Raw genomic sequence first — 18,158 nt, 5'->3', positions numbered from 1 at the left:
AAAACGCTGAATAGTTAAACAGGCAACACTTTCACTTCTGCTTGAAGATTAAATGGTACAAGGAGGCAATAAAAATACTACTATCCACACAGCTCCTATTAAGGTCCATCAGCTAGCTGGAATCCCTTATTCTGGAGTGATAATTCCTGCTCATTTTGCACCAGACAGGCCACTGATCACTCCAGTTTAAGGGCCTTTGCCATCACAGTTGGCTCCAAATTAAGTTTTTATAAAGGTCATTTTTTAAAATGACTTGACCAGTAGAAACTTCGACGATTTTAAACAACGTAAATGAAAACAGATGTTCCAAGAAGTATGTTTACAGGTTGGAACCCAAACACAGCAGTGCTAAGAATATTAAAGTGAAGTTGACTGCACTTCTGTTGTCCTGACTGATTTCCAGCAGAATCTTTGCACTTAAGATACCTGTGGTTGTATCTCCAGACTATTATCAGAGCCTCTAACATGTTTATAATACAGCAGATGGTGCTTAAATGGGACAGCTCTGTAGCCAGCCTACTCTCCCAATTAAGGAGACAGGTCCTTTGAACAAAAAGCTTCGCCAAGATTTAAGATATAGTAATGAATATGAGTGCAATGATTGCATTTATAGTGTCACTTTTTCCTTTTAATCATTATTTGACCACTCCTTTTTAATTAAAAGGTCTGCACGTGCATTTCATATGCATTTAACCCCTTTTACACCATCACTTATCAACTTGGCATCAAGCTAGTATGTCCCCACTGAGCAGAATTTATGCTAACTGTGGCCTGATTAAGTAGCAGTCATTACTGTTCGCTATCATAATCTTTTCACTGGGGGATGCCCCAACAAAGCATATATCCCAAGCAAGTGGATGTGGCAAATCTATTTGGAACTGCTGTGATTAAATATTTCACATACCTGTTTAATATCATGGTATTGTCCTAAAAGCGCATAAGGACAGTAGGATATGCTCATAGAGACTATTCCCATAGTGCTGATCATTATCATAGCCACGTACACATTTGGGAACATAGCCATCACTGCAGTTCCAATAGCAAAACCCAGCGTGCCCAGAATGTAGATCACCTTTATGCTAAGGTCATAGTTGTCCAAGTATTTTTGTAGTAAAGCTGCAGAGAATTAAAAACCAAAAATCAAATACACATCATCAGGCTACTGAATTACGTTTTACAATACTCAGTCCTTCAGTCTGACATAACATTTAAGTGCTACATACTTTTTTTGTACAACACTCTGAACATGTACTGATTAATCTTCACCACCTACCTAGGAGGTAGGAACATGTTATACCCATTTCAAAGAAGGGGGAACAGACACAGGTTAAGTGACTTGCCCAAGGCCACAATTCAAGCCTGTGGCAGAACTGAGACTAGAATTCAGGTGTTGCAGGATTCCAATTCAATGGACCATGATACCACTATATGTGATCAATGGTATTAACTAACATTTTCTGTTAAAGGAAAAAAAAGTGTCCAGCTTTTTTAAGCACAGGATAGATTCAGTTCCTAACTCAGAGATATTTACTAAATTACACACTTTTGATAATTAAATAATTCAGGCCTAGAGCCAAACTTCCTTTTGTATTTTGGAATGAGACATCTGGCTGGACATGCCTGAATAATGAGATGGTCCCAAGGATATTAAATTGTAATTCACATGTGTGGGCTGCAAAAGGCAGAATTAAAGTATATCTAAAGTTCTATATTACAGTATATTTCAAGTGCAAATGGTAGCTCTAAAGTTTATAGGGTGCTTATCTGTCAGAGACTTAACACAGATTCATGTCTTAAAATGGTATATTTAAAGAACAGTCTTTATAAATGTTTTACATAAGATTAATATTTTTGATAGTCATAGTTTTAGTTTTCTGATGGCTGGCTGGCTAAAAGACACAAGTGTCCTCAGAAGTGGTTTTAGGTTTCAAACTATTAGAAAAGAGCTGTTCATATTTCTGCATTTGAGGTACTTTACCATACAGACACTTGAGGAGCCAGACTTAAGACTCACATTATAACATGTAAAATGCATTTTCAAGTTCTCATGCCCCTCCCTCAACCTTGCAAGAATTGATTGGAAGGTGCATTCTGGAGTCTAGACAAAATTATATTTTTACTTAGAAAAAAATATTTAACGTACTGTCCCAGCAGCATCCCACCTCACATGATTAGTGAGAAATATTTCATTGCTTGTCTACATAGAGTCTCTTACCTGAGCAAACAGCAGCAGTCGCAGCATAAATGACCAAGCCCCTGCAGCCCATCTGAACTCCGGCATTGTAGGCATGCAGTTCAGTAGAATTAGAAGGGCCCTGCATGAAACAAAGATTTACCAGAGTATAATCAAAACAGAATAATTACCAGCAGTTCTGTATTGGCAACACAGGCTATTTGCTCACCTTGGGATCCCCTTTAAAGATGACCTGTCCCATGAAATCCGTATAAAACACTGCTTCAGCAATGATGGAAAACCAGGTTAAGAGGTGACAAAGGCAAAGCCTCAGGAGCTCATTGGGCATTTTTAGCATAGACAGCCACAGAAGTCGGACAGTGGTTTCCGTTTCCCCTTCTTCACTCTCAGTGTCTCCACTAGAATTCGTTGTGCCACTCTGATTCCTGTGTCTGTACCTCTGCCGCTGTCTCTTCTGCATGTCGTAGATGTCATTCATGCTGCGGGAGGACTTGATCAAGACAATGGCATTGGCCCGTCGGAAACGATAGCGGTGAGAACCTATTTTGCCATAGTAGGAGAAGGTGTAAGATGGCTGACGATAGAACATGTGCCTTCGTCTGCGCATGGAGTTTGAAGTACTAGATTGCTTCATGCCAATCCTAGCATGTCCATTGAGGAGATCTTTTGGTAGGGAGCCATTGTCATTTGGGACTTTGGCTTCATTCAAGTGATTATCAAGCAACATCTCCTCTTTTTCATTTCCCCTGAGGAAAGCAGAGAGGCGGTTAAATTTGCACTTCAGAAGTTCCTGGCTGGTGCTGAGGGGAGTATTTGGGTATGAAGGGTCTTGAAAAATGGAGGGCTCAATGTCATGTAGAAAAAGCAGCTCTGATTCGATTTCCAGAGTAGCATCTGGCATGTGCAGAACAGAATCGCTCTTACTCCTTACAATGTCCACCTCAAGGAAATCCATATTGAGGTCCTGCTCTGACTGAACCTCCTCTGGGTACACAGAGGTCCCATAGGGATCTTCCTCGCTAATTACATTCAGTCGATTCAGAGGTGGAAGGCTGCCACTGAGCTTAACACTAGAAAGTGTATCTGCTTCATCTTCAATTCTGTCTTGTTGAGGGTTATACTGCTCTTCTTCAATGCTAAAAAGGTGAAGAGCAACAGAGACAGAGAAAATAATGGCTGCAAAAAAGAAAAGTACTTGTTCTTGAGATTTAAAAAGGTCACCCAAGAAGGTCTGCATCCAGTCCAGCCCTCCTAACATATAGCCAATGGCTCCTCCAAGTCCTAAGGAAGGGGAAAAAAAAAAAACAAAATAGTTACTATTTTGCTGCATGAAAATAAAGACGTTACATTTCAGTCTGACCCTCCACAGTCAGATCTCAAACTTAAGTTTCCCTTGAAATACCATCTCATCTAAAGCACCCAAAGGTGATCCAGAAATACACAGAATCAGAAAGTGAGACATGTAGAAGTTTCCACTTTCAAGTTTAAGACATTTCTTGTTTCCTGGGAAGTATGAGTCTCTGATTACAGGCAAAATATTTTTGAGACTGCCATGACTTATTTTAAGTGGTGGTGCACTTTAATTCTGGATTTCCCAGCTTTAATTTAAAATATATTTCCAGGCTGGAGTCAACTCTCAGTCGGACAATGGGAAGAGGTTCAAGAAATAAAAATCTGTCAGGCAAATTCTCACAAAATGGAAAATTCATTTTTTAAGTCTACGGCTTTAGATAAAACTCTGAGACCATATGTGATCCGTTAGTCCAATGTTATCACGTGATAACAAGCTGATGCAATTGGCCAGAGGACATAATTTCAATATTGCCCTAAACCCACATATTTCTAATGATGTGGTTTCACTTACAACGATGGAAAAACCAGAGTTTTACTATTAATGTCTTTGAGGAAACTGAAACAGATATCCATTTGGTATGTTACCATATATTTTACATATACACAACACCCACTTTTCCTTTTGGTTACACTGGTGTACATCCAGATTACTCCAGATTTATTTTAGTGGAATAACTCACTGACACCACCATAACGGTGAAACTTGGCCCAGTTTATTATTGTTTTGTCTGTCTTTTCTATTTAGACTGGAAGTACTTCCGGGAAGAGAATGCCTTACTACATGTTTGCAGAGTACCCAGTGCAACAGGGTCCTAATCTTGACTGGGTCCTCCTCTAAGTACTTTGGTAATACAAATACAGGCTGTCCTCAACTTTACGAAGTTTGACTTACGACAAACGGCACTTATGTTCTGAATTGACACCCTGATGCGACTTACGATCATTGGTTTCGACTTTACGATGCTCAGTCTCACAATGGAGCGCATTGCAGTTCTGAGTTACGATGCAATTTACAGGAACCAATTATGTCGTAAGTCCGAGGATTGCCTGTAATCATATGATGCTTTATCCTAACTCCACTTGCAAGTATTATTTTGCGATAGCCAGGATTCACATAGATGTTCTCTTCATATAAAGTATCAAGACCCTCCAGATTGGGATGACTATGAGGCAGTACCGACACGAGGAGCAAGTTCAGTGAACATCGAGAGCTAATCTTTCAATGAAGGTCAGCTAAGTAATGACTTGTCAACTTCATGTAGATACAAAAACAGCAGGAGATATATAAGTGAACTGCATACCAGCTGAAAAGGCATGGATGTTGAGTGCCATGTCTTGTTCTTCGCTGTCCACCACATCCAGTAAATAGGCCCGAATTGGCCCCTCTGTTGCATCAGCACAAAAATCCAATACCACCACTCCAAGCACTGTGAGAACTATGCCAATGGGCTGCTTGTCTGGGACGTCTCCAATGGCCAGACCTGTGAAAAAAACGGGGGGGTGGGTGGGGGAAATCTTTAAGCATTTTATCCAAAAGGAGCAAACTACTCAAAAGCAAGGTTAATCTCCTTAAGAGAAAGGCAGCCAACGCACTTACTGGAAACATTCCTTTACTCAATAAAATGGCCATTTCAGTTCTTTGGCACAGCTTCTTGCATAGTCTGGGACAGAAGATATGTTTTTACATTTATGAGAATGACACTTGTTTCTCAAGAGTTTATCTGTTTTAAGCACCTCAGAAAGTATCAGCTACTATTTTTCATTTCTCATACATGTTATCCTCCAAAATCCAAAAGCAGTTTTTGGTGAAAGGCAGCCAGGTTAGAGAGGTCAGCATCCACAAAATTACATAACTGGTCAAAATACTGGTTATAAATGCAGTTATACTAGTTTCAGTTTTCCCCATTCAGTGTTGTAGATTGCACCCTTCAATATAGAGCACTCCTAGATGATCCCGCCGGTGTAAGCTACACTAATGGTACATTCCAAAAGTGGGAATGTGCAGAGCCCACTCAAACAATACTGCTTCTGTGTTTTAAAAAGAATTCTATGGAACATATTGAGCATGATGCTATTACATGCATCTCTGTTCCCTTGGCAATACTGTGACAGCCCCCCCATAGTGACAAAAGGGTAATAATTAGGGCTGTCAAGTGATTAAAAAAATTAATCATGATTAATCGCACTGTTAAATAATAGAATACCATTTATTTAAATATTTTGGGATGTTTTCTACATTTTCAAATATATGAAAAGGAAAGGGGAATTCAGGGATTGGGATGAAGGTTGCACAGTGCAGGGGTTAGGGGCACAGGAGGGGGCAAGTGTTGTGGTGCAGGAGGCATGCAGAGGTTGGGAGTGAAGGGGGTTTAGGTATTAGGGGTGCAGGAGTGGGAGCAGGCATTAGGGTTGAAGGGGGCACATTGCAGTGGTTAGTGAGGGAAGGGATTTCAATTACAACACAATACAAAGTGTACAGTGCTCACTTTATATTTATTTCTGATTACAAATACCTGCACTGTAAAAAACAAAAGAAATAGTATTTTTCAAGTACTGTAATGCAATCTCCATCACGAAAGTTGAATTTTCAAATGTAGAATTATGTACAAAAAATAACTGCATTCAAAAATAATACAATGTAAAACTTTAGAGCCTACAAGTCCACTCAGTGCTACTTCTTGTTCAGCCAATCACTAAGACAAACAAGTTTGTTTACATTTGCAGGAGATGCTGCTGCCCGCTTCTTGTTCACAATGTCACCTGAAAGTGAGAACAGGCATTTGCATGGCACTGTTGCAAGATATTTACATGCCAGGTGCGCTAAAGATTCATGTCCCTTCATGCTTCAACCCCCATTCCAGAGAACATGCGTTCATGCTGATGACAGGTTCTGCTCGAAAACAACCCAAAGCAATACGGACTGATGCGTGTTGACTTTCATCATCTGAGTCAGATGCCGCCAGCAAAAGGTTGATTTTCTTTTTTGGTGGTTTGGGTTCTGTAGTTTCTGTATCGGAGTGTTCCTCTTTTAAGACTTCTGAAAGCATGCTCCACACCTTGTCCCCCTCAAATTTTGGAAGACACTTCAGATTCTTAAACCTTGAGTCAATTGCTGTAGCTATCTTTAGAAATCTCACATTGGTACCTTCTTTGCGTTTTGTCAAATCTGCAGAAGTGTTCTTAAAATGAAGAACATGTGCCGAGTTATCATCCATTACTACTACAACATGAAAGATATGGTAGAATGTGGGTAAAACAGAAGAGGAGACATACAATTCCCCCCCAAGGAGTTCAGTCACAAATTTAATTAACACATTTTTTTTTAAAACGCATGTCATCAGCATGGAAGCATGTCCTCTGGAATGGTGGCCAAAGCATGAAGGGGCATATGAATGTTTAGCACATCTGGCACGTAAATACCTTGCAATGCGGGCTACAAAAGTCCCATGCGAACGCCTGTTCTCACTTTCTGTAAATAAGAAGTGGGCAGCATTATCTCCCATAAATGTAAACAAACTTGTTTGTCTTAGCGATTGGCTGAACAAGAAGTAGGACTGAGCGGACTTGTAGGCGCTAAAGTTTTTGCATTGTTTTGTTTTTGAGTGCAGTTATGTAACAAAGCAAAACGACATTTGTAAACTGCACTTTCACGACAAAGATTGCACTTGTATGAGGAGAACAGAAAAATACTACATTATTTTTACAGTGCAAATATTTCTAATAAAAATAATATAAAGTGAACAGTGTATACTTTGTATTCTGTGTTGTAATAAGAAAAGGAGTACTTGTGGCACCTTAGAGACTAACCAATTTATTTGAGCATAAGCTTTCGTGAGCTACAGCTCTCATGAAAACTTATGCTCAAATAAATTGGTTAGTCTCTAAGGTGCCACAAGTACTCCTTTTCTTTTTGCGAATATAGACTAACACGGCTGTTACTCTGAAACGTGTTGTAATAGAAATAGATATATCTGAAAATGTAGAAAAACATCCAAAAATATTTAATACATTTCAATTGGTATTCCATTGTTTAACAGTGATTAAAACTGCGATTACTTTTTTTTAAAGTAATTATTACTTAATTGCAGTTAACTCACAAAAATTATTCTCAGAGTTTGAGAACACAGACCACTTTGATTGATTTAGTAAAAAATGTAATCACAAGAAGATTGCCAAGAAAAGTTTTAGCTGATGCATTAAGCTATGTTTGCCAATATCAACAGATGCAGACCTAAACTAACATGCAGAGGTATCTTAAATCAGAATGAGCTTCCTCTCTATCTAGATAAATCTATTAGGCGGCTTGCAGTCAGATGGCTATTACAAATTTGCAGGGGGAAAAGGAATAGCAGGAGCAGAGAGAGACAACTAGCGGACAAAGCAACAAGCACATCATATATTACCCATTCCTCCAAGTATTAACATTTTCTTGCAGGGACTAAGTCTAAGAAAACTGGTAGAGCAAAGCAATGCAAGTTGCTGATGTCTAATAAGTAGACATGATTTGTTTATGAACAGGAAGAGTTTTTATCCTGGGCAAGCTGTAGGAAGTTAAAAACATCACATGGTGGGTCAGTCAAGCTTTGGAAAGGTAAAATGCTGACCCACTGTCAAATGCTCAGTTCACTTCCTACAATATTAAGACTTCTGTTAAAAATAGAGCTGCGTCTACCACACAAATAAGAGCAAAAGAGTTATGGCTCGGTTCCTTGCTATTGTATCAATCCAAAGGTGATGTAAATGTTTGCCCAAATTTTACTTGCTGCTGCCAGTCCCATACTAAATTTCACAAAGATTCTCAGATCCTAGATTAAATCTTGTAGTAAACTATGTTCTAAGCAAACAGTTTATTTTTAACAACTTTGATGGGGACTCAGAAAAAATTATTTTCCCACATACAGTTTCTGATAAACAAATATTAACAGTGTTCTGGACATTTTCAATACCAGGACTAAGAAAAGAACAAGAAAAAGTGAAAAGATAATTTTTGAAATAATGCTGGAAACAGGATGTGTTGCCAGATATGCATTAAAGGGAAAATGGATCACAACAGGAAACATTTCCCTGTGAACAGGTTGCTACAGTTTTCCCATGTCAAGAACTGGCTGAATTCATCTCAGCATCTGCAAATAGCTGGCAACCACGATTAATGACTAGGTATTAACAGTTACAGCTAGGCTTGCAACACATCTACTCTAGTATTTAGCACTGTACTGTGATTTTTTAAAGAGAAGAAACAACAAAGTTTGGGATAGTTCACATGTTAGAAATCTCAAGACTATATACTAATTTAGTACTAAACATCATTTAAATCAATCAACCGCATATCATCTCAGTTTCTTATAGAAATGTCTTAGATCCAAGACTGTAGCAAAATAGGAAGGCAAGTGATTTCCCCATTATTTACCTATAACAGAGCCATTAAGGAAAAGTGCAACACCAAAGAGGACACCAATGCAGAGAGCAAGAATAAAAGGCCGCCGGCGGCCCCAGCTCAGCGTGCAGCGGTCACTAGCCGAACCTATGAGTGGAGTGAAGATCAGGCCCAGGATGGGGCTAAGGAACCAAGTGAGGCTGTAGTATTGTTCAGGAAGACCTAAAACAAAGACAAAGAGGGTTCACAGATTACATGCTGGGCAATGAACATTTTAGATCTAACAGGATTTCTAGGTTTATGAAAAGGTATAATACATGAACAATACATCTGTCTCCAGTAATCACTCTCCTGAATGCACAACTGCCATTAGATTCCCTAAAATTATGGAACTTTACCTTTAACTGGCAGAGAACTCACAGGAGTTAAAAGGGTATATTTTCAATGTAAAACCCACATGCAGCATGAAGACTACAGTTAACATATCCGAACTGCTGAAATAAAGGTTATAAAATGAGTAGCATTATTTAGGAGTCAGTGGGGAGATTTAATTAGTCAATGCCATCCAAAAGGCTATTCTGATTTTTGCATACATAGGAAATCTGACCCTGTAGGGAGAGCAAAATAGAGGAGTCCGTGTCAGCTGTGTAGGAGTTTAGCAATAGGATTTTTGGACTTTACTTGTACATGGACATATAAAAAACGCAGTGAGCCTTCTGACATTCTTGAAGAATTACCTGTAGGCCACTGCGTCTGGTATTTCCCCTTCTTGCAGAACTATTAATGCAAAACTATTGTGATAACCAACTGATGCAAGTCTGAGAAAAGCAACATGCAGGGCTACTAAAGCTTTAATGTCTCGAGACCTATAGACAGTTTTACAGCCATATAAGTGTTCCTTTTCCCATAGAACCCTCACCAAGCAGTATATATTCCCTGTGCTCAGTTTTTGAAAACTGGACTTATTTATAAATATCTTAAAGTGTTAAAATGAAACCAGTGCTCTACTCATTGCTGTGCTTATAATTTTGTACCAAATGGTTTATTCGGGATAAAATTGAACAATGGACAAAAAGCAATTATTTGCTAGCCATCAGAATGGATAAATAGGTTGCTCCTCTCTAAAACCAAAAGGGTTTTTTTGTATTGCTTTTTTTTTTTTAGGTTTCAGAGTAGCAGCCGTGTTAGTCTGTATTCGCAAAAAGAAAAGGAGTACTAGTGGCGCCTTAGAGACTAACCAATTTATCTGAGCATGAGCTTTCGTGAGCTACAGCTCATGCTCAAATAAACTGGTTAGTCTCTAAGGTGCCACAAGTACTCCTTTTCCTTTTCCTTTTTTTTTTTTTAATTTTTCAAAAAAATTGAGTTCTGTATTCAGGACTGAGGGGGGGGAAGTGAAATGGGTTTACCTGGAAAAAAGCTGGTGCAAGTGATAAATAACATCTGGAGAAAGACAAGTGAACGGAAGGAAGGAGACAAAAAAAAAAAACCCACAGCCCACACACCAAAGGAAAAAAAAGCCTGCTACCCACATTTAGTGTGAGTAATACTGTCCTGCAGCCTATAGATGGCTGGAGTGCTTCAGAGCAGTTGTTACATTCAGTCAGAGTATGTTCAGAAGTGTTCTCCCTCTTTAATACAGCACTACCTCATATACTCTTTTGACACAATTTATAACAAAGCAATATGGGCAACAGTCCATTGTTTATTGTCTAAGTAGCAAGGAGCCTAAAAATACCAATATTCTAATGCTAAAGAAAAATACTCAATTCAAAACCATAGGTAGTGATCACAACTGTTTGATCTTTACCATTGAGATCAAGCTGCACCTCATGTTTTCATCCTGTGGGTATTAGTTATCAAGTGGGATTATGGCAATCATTCAGAAAAACCCATATGGTAGTTCAGGAAAGTCTAATCTCATTGCTATTTAAAGTACCATCGAATCTTGACTAACATGATGACTTGTTCTATGAGAAGTTGGTTTCCCAAGAGAGCAGGAAAGAGTGTAGTGGTACAGTGAATAAGCTATATAGACAGAGAATTTAGTTGTTGCTTACTAAAGAAGGGTATTTCATCCTAAAGGCTCTCAGTGATGATTGGAAGCCAAGAACCTCTGTGATGGGACCAGCTTTTGCCCACTGTAACAAGTTCACAACCACAGCTGCTTGGTCCAATATTGGGCTATTAAGATCATCAGACTGCACTCTTCTGAGCTTTGTCACGACTTCTGCTACTAGTGGAAAGGCGCACCGAAGCCTTCTTCCCAGTGGCTGGAGCGGGCGCTCTTTGATAATAGTATTTTCTTGGTTGGAGCTGAAGACCAGCAGCTTCCTGTTCAAGTGACTGGCAGAGATCCACCTCCAACATCCTCCACTAGAAGATCTAGTCTGTCCTTGATGTAGATACCACTCATATGGCTTAAGTTAGCTTGCAGTTGCGTTCTCCTTCTGTGCTAGCTATGAGATAGCTGCCTATGGGACAAAGCTCAGAGAGACGTGCCAAGGGAACTACAAATAGAGGGGGCTGAGAGACCAAGTGTTCACACCATGGCTCATGCTGCCACCTGCTGGCTCTTGCTTAGCTTTTCTGACAGGCTGATGAGGTCTTGGATATTGGCCATGTGCAGGAAGGCTTTGAGTTGAGCTACACCTAGAAGGGAGCATCAAGATCTTCTGGGACATGTAAAGTCTACCTCCCAGTTTTCAGGGACAATTAGAAGTTAACAGCTCTGATCTGGACTCTCCCCAATCTCTGCTTGGACTACAGCTCTAGCTTGCATCTACACCCGCCAGCTCCCCTTCTATTACTGGTAGAGCACTGCACAAAGTCAGCCAGCAGGGGTGCACTCACACAGAAGTAGGTCTTAGGATACAGTCCTGCCTGGGGGCCAGCCTCTGCTTGCACACTGGTTTTATACCAGTGTTAATTCCTTTGGCTTCAATAGTTTACTCCAGTATGAGAGCAGAATCAGGCCCTGAATGTTTAACATGTACCAAACCAGACCATACAAAATGTTAACACTTATGCATGCCTGATCTATTGCACAGGCTGGGGCTAATTTAATGCAGAAACCAACGCACAGGAGGAGGAAATTTTTCAGCACAAGAATGTACAAAGCTCAAACCCAGACAGGTTTTTAAGTCTCTTATGGTTGGATGACTTTTTGCACCCACTACATACCTGCAAGACATAAGAAGAGAAGGAAACGCCCAGCACTGTTTTACTCACTAGAAATCCTCTTTCGTCAGGTTAGCCCTGCATCAGTGGTTCATGTCATGTAATGCTGCTTGTTATAACAAGTATTACCTTAAAAGACATCCAGTAATTACAGATTCATTAACATAACTGGTCTGTGCAGAAGTCACCATGACATGAAACAAGTCAAATGCCACAAGCCTTTTGAACGTGTGTATGCTGGGAAGAGTTTAAATTTTGAGCTTCAAAACTGGGTAATTTTTGTTTTGGGACATTAAGCCTTTCTGAGTTGGCTCAGAAGTCAATACATCTATTTAAAGCCAAAGAGAAGGTGTTGCATGCTAATCATAAAACTTCACCAAACAAACGCAGCTGAAGACATCCAAAGCTAGCAAAGTTTCAATTTCTTACATTGGCAAATATCGACCTATTTGAAGTCAAAGAAATGTACCACATATGTAGGTACAACAGTACATAAAAATTCAGAGACTCTCTTAACTGAAGGATGGAATACCAGAGGAAAGGAACTTGATACGGCATTAACTTGTATACCAATCTTTAATCCGATCTGAACTGATCACCCAGGTACAAAATTAAAACCCATTTTTAAACCTTTTCTGTCAGCTGCAATAGAATTTGCACTTCTCTAAATTTTACAGACAGGGAACTTAATTTGCATGTTTCGAAACAAGGTTAATGAATTGCACAGAAAGGTTACTGAACTGTTGCACAAGTGTCACAAGATCCTTAAAAAACCAAAACCAAAAACAAACTGATTTTATTGCTCACATTACTGCTTTCTGTTTACTACTTGCGAGGTCAGCTTGTTTCTGTACATTATATAAATGATGTAATAGTCAAAAGTCAGGCTAAGACAAATAGCTGTGATGGAAGTTTACAGTCTTAGTTGGCAAAAGCTAGGCTCCTAAATCCACATATAAGAGGCACTGAAAACCCTCATTTGCAAGAGTTTCAGAAGGGGCTCAGTACTTCTGGGGGGGAAAAGATAGGCCATTTAGATACCTAAAGTAAATATGGTTTTAGATGTCCAACTTTGAAATTTTTCAGGAAACTACTTTTTAGTAGCCAGAATATTCTTCTTTAGAAATATAAAGGCTTGTGCAAAACTTGAGCCACGAACAAGAGAAAAATTAAGAAGTACAACTCCTGTTTTTCTGCAGAGCTGTCAAGGCACCTAAAACTTGAATGGGTCAAAGGTAACTTCGTAGAAATTGCTTCAACAGTGATTTGACCATTGTACATTTATTTAGTGGTCAGAAGAAAGGAAACCTTTGGCTGCAGCTGCACCTTATCTTGTCTGACTAATCACATTGCAGTGCCAACACTACCAGGCTCTACCATTACAGTTCAGCTGCCACATGTGAACCTTGCATCCACCCTGCTGTTTGCAGGTCAGAAGTTTGCAACAGCACTTCTCTTCCCATACAGATTCACAGTGGACAGAGAAAGGCATGTCTGACTTCCCCAAACATCGAAAGTATGCCTACGCCGGGAGGAAGCCTCTCAGGCTGGCCTGACAGGGTGGTGTTGGCAGGACTCACACTAATGCACTAAAAATAGCAACATGGACTTTGCATGCTTGAGAGCCCAAGCAGCAGAGGGAGGGGATTGGTTTGGGCGCCTGAGCTCCAACGTCACAGCAACTTCCAGACTATGATTTTTAGCATGCTAGGGCAAGTCCCACAAACACAAGACTGTTGCCCCAGGCTGTGAGGCTGACTCCCAGATGCAGTCTAGACATAGCTTGCTAATTCAACAGTGCTCCTAATCTTAACAGGCCACAGTGGTAAGTCTCCTCAAGACATCCCTCCTAGATGTTCTTCATAAAGTCCAAACTATCTGCATGCCTAAGGGATTTTATTTTTTGAGGAACAGAGAGAGGGCAGCACGGTGGGGGCAGGGGACTTTCAAAAATAGCATCTTGGTCACTCCAGTAGCGCTAGGGTTTGTACAGGAAGGCATTTTATGTTACAGTGAAAAGACTAAAAGACACACTTTTGGAGCAGTTCCCGGCAAGAGTAACTCATATGTTAGGATAGAAGGAGAAACAATCTGTCACAGTATTTTCACGCGCGTGTGCACACACACATATATACCGTTCGGAGAAAATAAACAGAGGGAATTTGAAAGGACGAAGCTGAAGTGCCGCAAAATGTTAGGTGCCTCTTAACAAGTATGGTCCCTGCTCAAGAGATATGTCACATTTAGACACTGCAAAGTGAGGATCAAACACACCACAGAGGAGGTAAGAAGGGGGAAAATGATATTACAGATACTTATGAAGGCACATGGGCGTCCCGGTAGTTCAATTTTTTGCATTCTTCTCTCCCCTTTACAGGCAAGATTTAAATAAGGTGAGTAAGATGGCATGTTGAACATGTCCAGCCGTAAGGAGAGAAGATGAAGGGAGTACCTCCTTAAAGTTTTTGGCACTGAAAAATTCCCTACTGTGTTGTGCTGGAGAATATTCATTATCACCATCTAGTGGTAAAAAAGGCAGCCACGTGGCATTTTAAGTGAATTTCAGATTATTAGCCCTATAGATTCCAGTTCTCTACAGGTACACAGAGGCAGACATTTTGACTGAACTTGGAATGAGTACCACACTGTACAAGATTAGTTCATCTATTCCTACCCAGTCACTGGTCCTTTCAGCTGAGTCTTGCTAAGTGAAAATTTCTGTCAATTGCTATAGTCAGCAGGGAACTGGACTGTAATAAGTTTGTGATTGAGCTTATATGGGCCAAACGAGCACAAGCATTTTAATCAGATGGGGCTTGAATTGGGGAACCTAGAGGTGAAAGCACCTGCATCCTGTTACCAATCCCATGAGCTGTCTGGTGCTGTTCCTTTATTATAATCCTTTTGCCTGGAATTTTCCACTATTGTGTTTGTCCTGTCAGGGAATAGGATCCAAACTTTATGCTTTGTGACCATTAACAGTCATGCACTGAGCTAGGCAACACTTGTAATTGTTTTTGATTTTTCCGTTGACCTCTTGGGGGGAAAAAAGTAATTCAGGTACTGTTATTTAGCAGTCAGCGAAAACACACAAATACTGAAGAGGAAAAAATACCCTGGATAAACAAGCTCTCGCACTGGCCCCATGAGCTCACAGCGTGGAGAAGGTTAGAAGTCCTACACAACTCAATGAAAAAAACAATTGCATTTCTATTAGCAGCTACCACTGCCACTGAGACGCTTGCAACATGGCATTTCCCAGCAAGCTATCAACAAACAGGACACTGGCTCCCAGTAAATAAGTTTTTGTTTTTTCCCCAGACAAAAAAAAAGCCCAACAATAGTGGGACCAGCACTGCTCCTGGTTCACAGGAAATGCTTACTGTGTCACCACTAGTCTGAGGGCTGTATGAGGTCACAAGTTGCATGGAAGAAAGACTAAGTCACATGTAGCAGTTTCTATTCAAAGTCTCTTTCTGATAAAGTTCTATGGGGGAAAAATAGCTCCTTGTAAGTATAAAACAAAAGATCTGACATGGGAATAGGAATTTAGCTTCTATTTTCACCTGTCAAATTATCACCTAGAGATTTGCTTGTATTCTTGGTATAACCAAAAATCAGAACCAAAGAGAAATAAACACCAGACAAGTATATGTGCACATAACATAAAAAGCCATTGTGTTTTGCAAATATTATGCATTCTGCACTACTGTCCCTTAATTAAAATACTGAATTTTGCTCAATATTGGCAATAATCCTTTACCTAGTTAAGTTTTCCAGACCAGTTGTTACAGACCTTGTATTTTGTTACTGTAACAACAGTACTAAGACAAGATCAATAAATATTTGTCAATCTCAACACAAAAATAATTTTCAAAAGCCTGAAAATAAGTGTAAAAAACCCTCAATGTCTGCACATATTCTCATTAGAAGAGAATTTTATAGAGCAGTGTCAGCTTTGTTAATTACTTCTTCCTCTTTCAGAGGGTTTGTATAAAGAATGGGGCTTCTGAGAGAAGAATGCAATTTTAAATAAAGGTTTTTATATTCCTTCCCTTTGAATTAGGCAAATATTTTTAATGTTAAGCTGTAACTCATTCATTATTTCCCCAAAGACAATGGGAACATGGAGGTTGCCAGAAGATTGCATGCTCACCCTGGTGAGCATTATTTTCACTATGAATCTTTATCAGAAACATTAAACGGACTATACCCCTCTACTCTTCATACGAAACCTCCTTGTAACATTCCTGCAAATCAGATGGTTCAATCTCAGAAGGTTTAGGGTTCAAAATAGACTCTGAACTACCTAGCAGGTTCCCTTTACCTGGAGTAGTCATCTCCCGTGATCTGCTACTCCTGATATGCTCAGGGGAGGGATGCAGGCCAGTTCCCACCTCTCCTGGAAACTTCAGAAGTTGTCTTCCCCATTATTCACCCCAGATTCCTATCCTCCCCATAAATGATTCTTTCCATTCCTCTCTGATTCTCCTATTGATTCTGTTCTCTTAATCCCCCACCCCCAATGACAGTCCCATTGACAGTCCCATATATCTGATTCATTCTGTGTTACTCTACTGGCATGTCCCATAACTGATTCTCCCTTCTCGCCATGAAGGAAGCCGCTCCATGTCTGAAAATCACTTGGGTCTGTGAACTTGACATCACTAGTAGCGGCAAGAGGACTAGCTTGGAGCCAGGCAGAGGACATAGCATTCTTCAATCAGCCTACCATCCGTTCGACTCTGAGATCACTACTGAGGTGAGGCTGACTGGTCTGTAGCTCCCTGGATTCTCCTTTTTTTTAAAAAATGGGAACTATATTTGCCTTTTTCCAATCGCCCTGGACCTTCCCCAAGCACCATGAGTTTTCAAAGATAATGGCCTATGCTCTGCAGTCACATCAGCCAACTCCTCAGCACCCTCTGATGCATTAGATCTGGACCCATGGACTTGTCCATGTCCAGCCCCCCACACGCCCTCAAAAAACACAAATCAGCAAAGGCTCTGAAATCTGTAGCTCTGACAGTAATAATCAGTTTGCATCCTGGTGCCTAATGAGCTGAAACAAACTAGAAATTAAATTTAATTCAACCCTCTAGCTTGTTAAACCGGCAGTTATTGACAAGTTCCTTTTGACCTTTCAGCAAGAGCAGCATGAGGATCTAAAGAAGAATATTAACTCCAGATACAAACACTTTAAACAAGAATCCCTGAAAGCTGACAGACCTCCCAACATCTGAGGGGTGTTGGTTGTATGCTCCATGACCTACAAGTTACACCTAACCAGCCCCTCAAGATTAAGTTCATAACCTAGGTCTAATTGTTCCTAGAAGGCACAGGAGACTGCCGGTTACTGGCAGTTCAGAAAAGCTACAGATACACAAGGACTTAAAGGTCACATACAGCAGTACAACGAGTATGCAGTACACATTGGTTTATAGCTGCACATATGTTTATGTGAATGCAGCAGTCAGAAAATTAATTTTCTGCACTGTAATCTCTCTCTCACACACACACACACACAGGATGGAATTAAAATGCATAACCTGTGCATGATGCCCCACTTATACTCCACATGCGCCATATGCAAGACTGGAGTATTTAGCACCATTCTGTCTCACTGCAAGATTAGACAATTACTGTGATGTGTGTCGCCTGCAGATATGCAGCATCCCAGTTTACCCAAAGCTCAATTGTGAGTTTTTTGGTCACAATTTCACATTTAGAAACAGGAGCGTTCCAGGATATAATTTAATAAGCTAGAGGAACACAAGAAAATCTTATTTATAATTTAAAAGCTTGCAATACTGACCAATAATATAAACTCTTATTTACCGCATTGATTAACATATTATTGTCCCTGAATAGGATTATACACTTTCTCATTGGAGAAACTTTTAAAGCCAAGTCATCTCTGCAATATAGCTACCTTTTTGCATCAAGGACTTTAAACTGTATACAACTAGAAATACTAAATTTACTTGAGAGGTCAAATTAGATCATCAGTGAAGAAGGGAAGCCAATGATTGTTCATCAGGTTAGAAGGTTTAGGAA

At 39.9% G+C, this 18,158-nt stretch overlaps 1 protein-coding gene across 1 annotated transcript in view; it reads right to left on the bottom strand.

Annotated features, from left to right (window-relative positions):
* Positions 1–18,158, bottom strand: part of SLC45A4 (solute carrier family 45 member 4) — a 99,247-nt gene that overhangs the window by 6,947 nt on the left and 74,142 nt on the right. Inside the window, exons 3-7 of the mRNA XM_077809738.1 lie at positions 8,955–9,143; positions 4,849–5,028; positions 2,403–3,475; positions 2,216–2,315; positions 905–1,116 (exon numbers count right to left, since the gene is read on the bottom strand). Coding sequence (XP_077665864.1) covers positions 905–1,116; positions 2,216–2,315; positions 2,403–3,475; positions 4,849–5,028; positions 8,955–9,143 — 1,754 coding nt within the window. The remainder of the gene's footprint in view (positions 1–904; positions 1,117–2,215; positions 2,316–2,402; positions 3,476–4,848; positions 5,029–8,954; positions 9,144–18,158) is intronic.

This window comes from Eretmochelys imbricata, chromosome 2 (genome assembly GCF_965152235.1).
Source record: "Eretmochelys imbricata isolate rEreImb1 chromosome 2, rEreImb1.hap1, whole genome shotgun sequence".
Taxonomy (NCBI): domain Eukaryota; kingdom Metazoa; phylum Chordata; order Testudines; family Cheloniidae; genus Eretmochelys; species Eretmochelys imbricata.
Note: the sequence above shows the minus strand (reverse complement) of the source record. Positions and strands in the feature narration are given on the sequence as shown.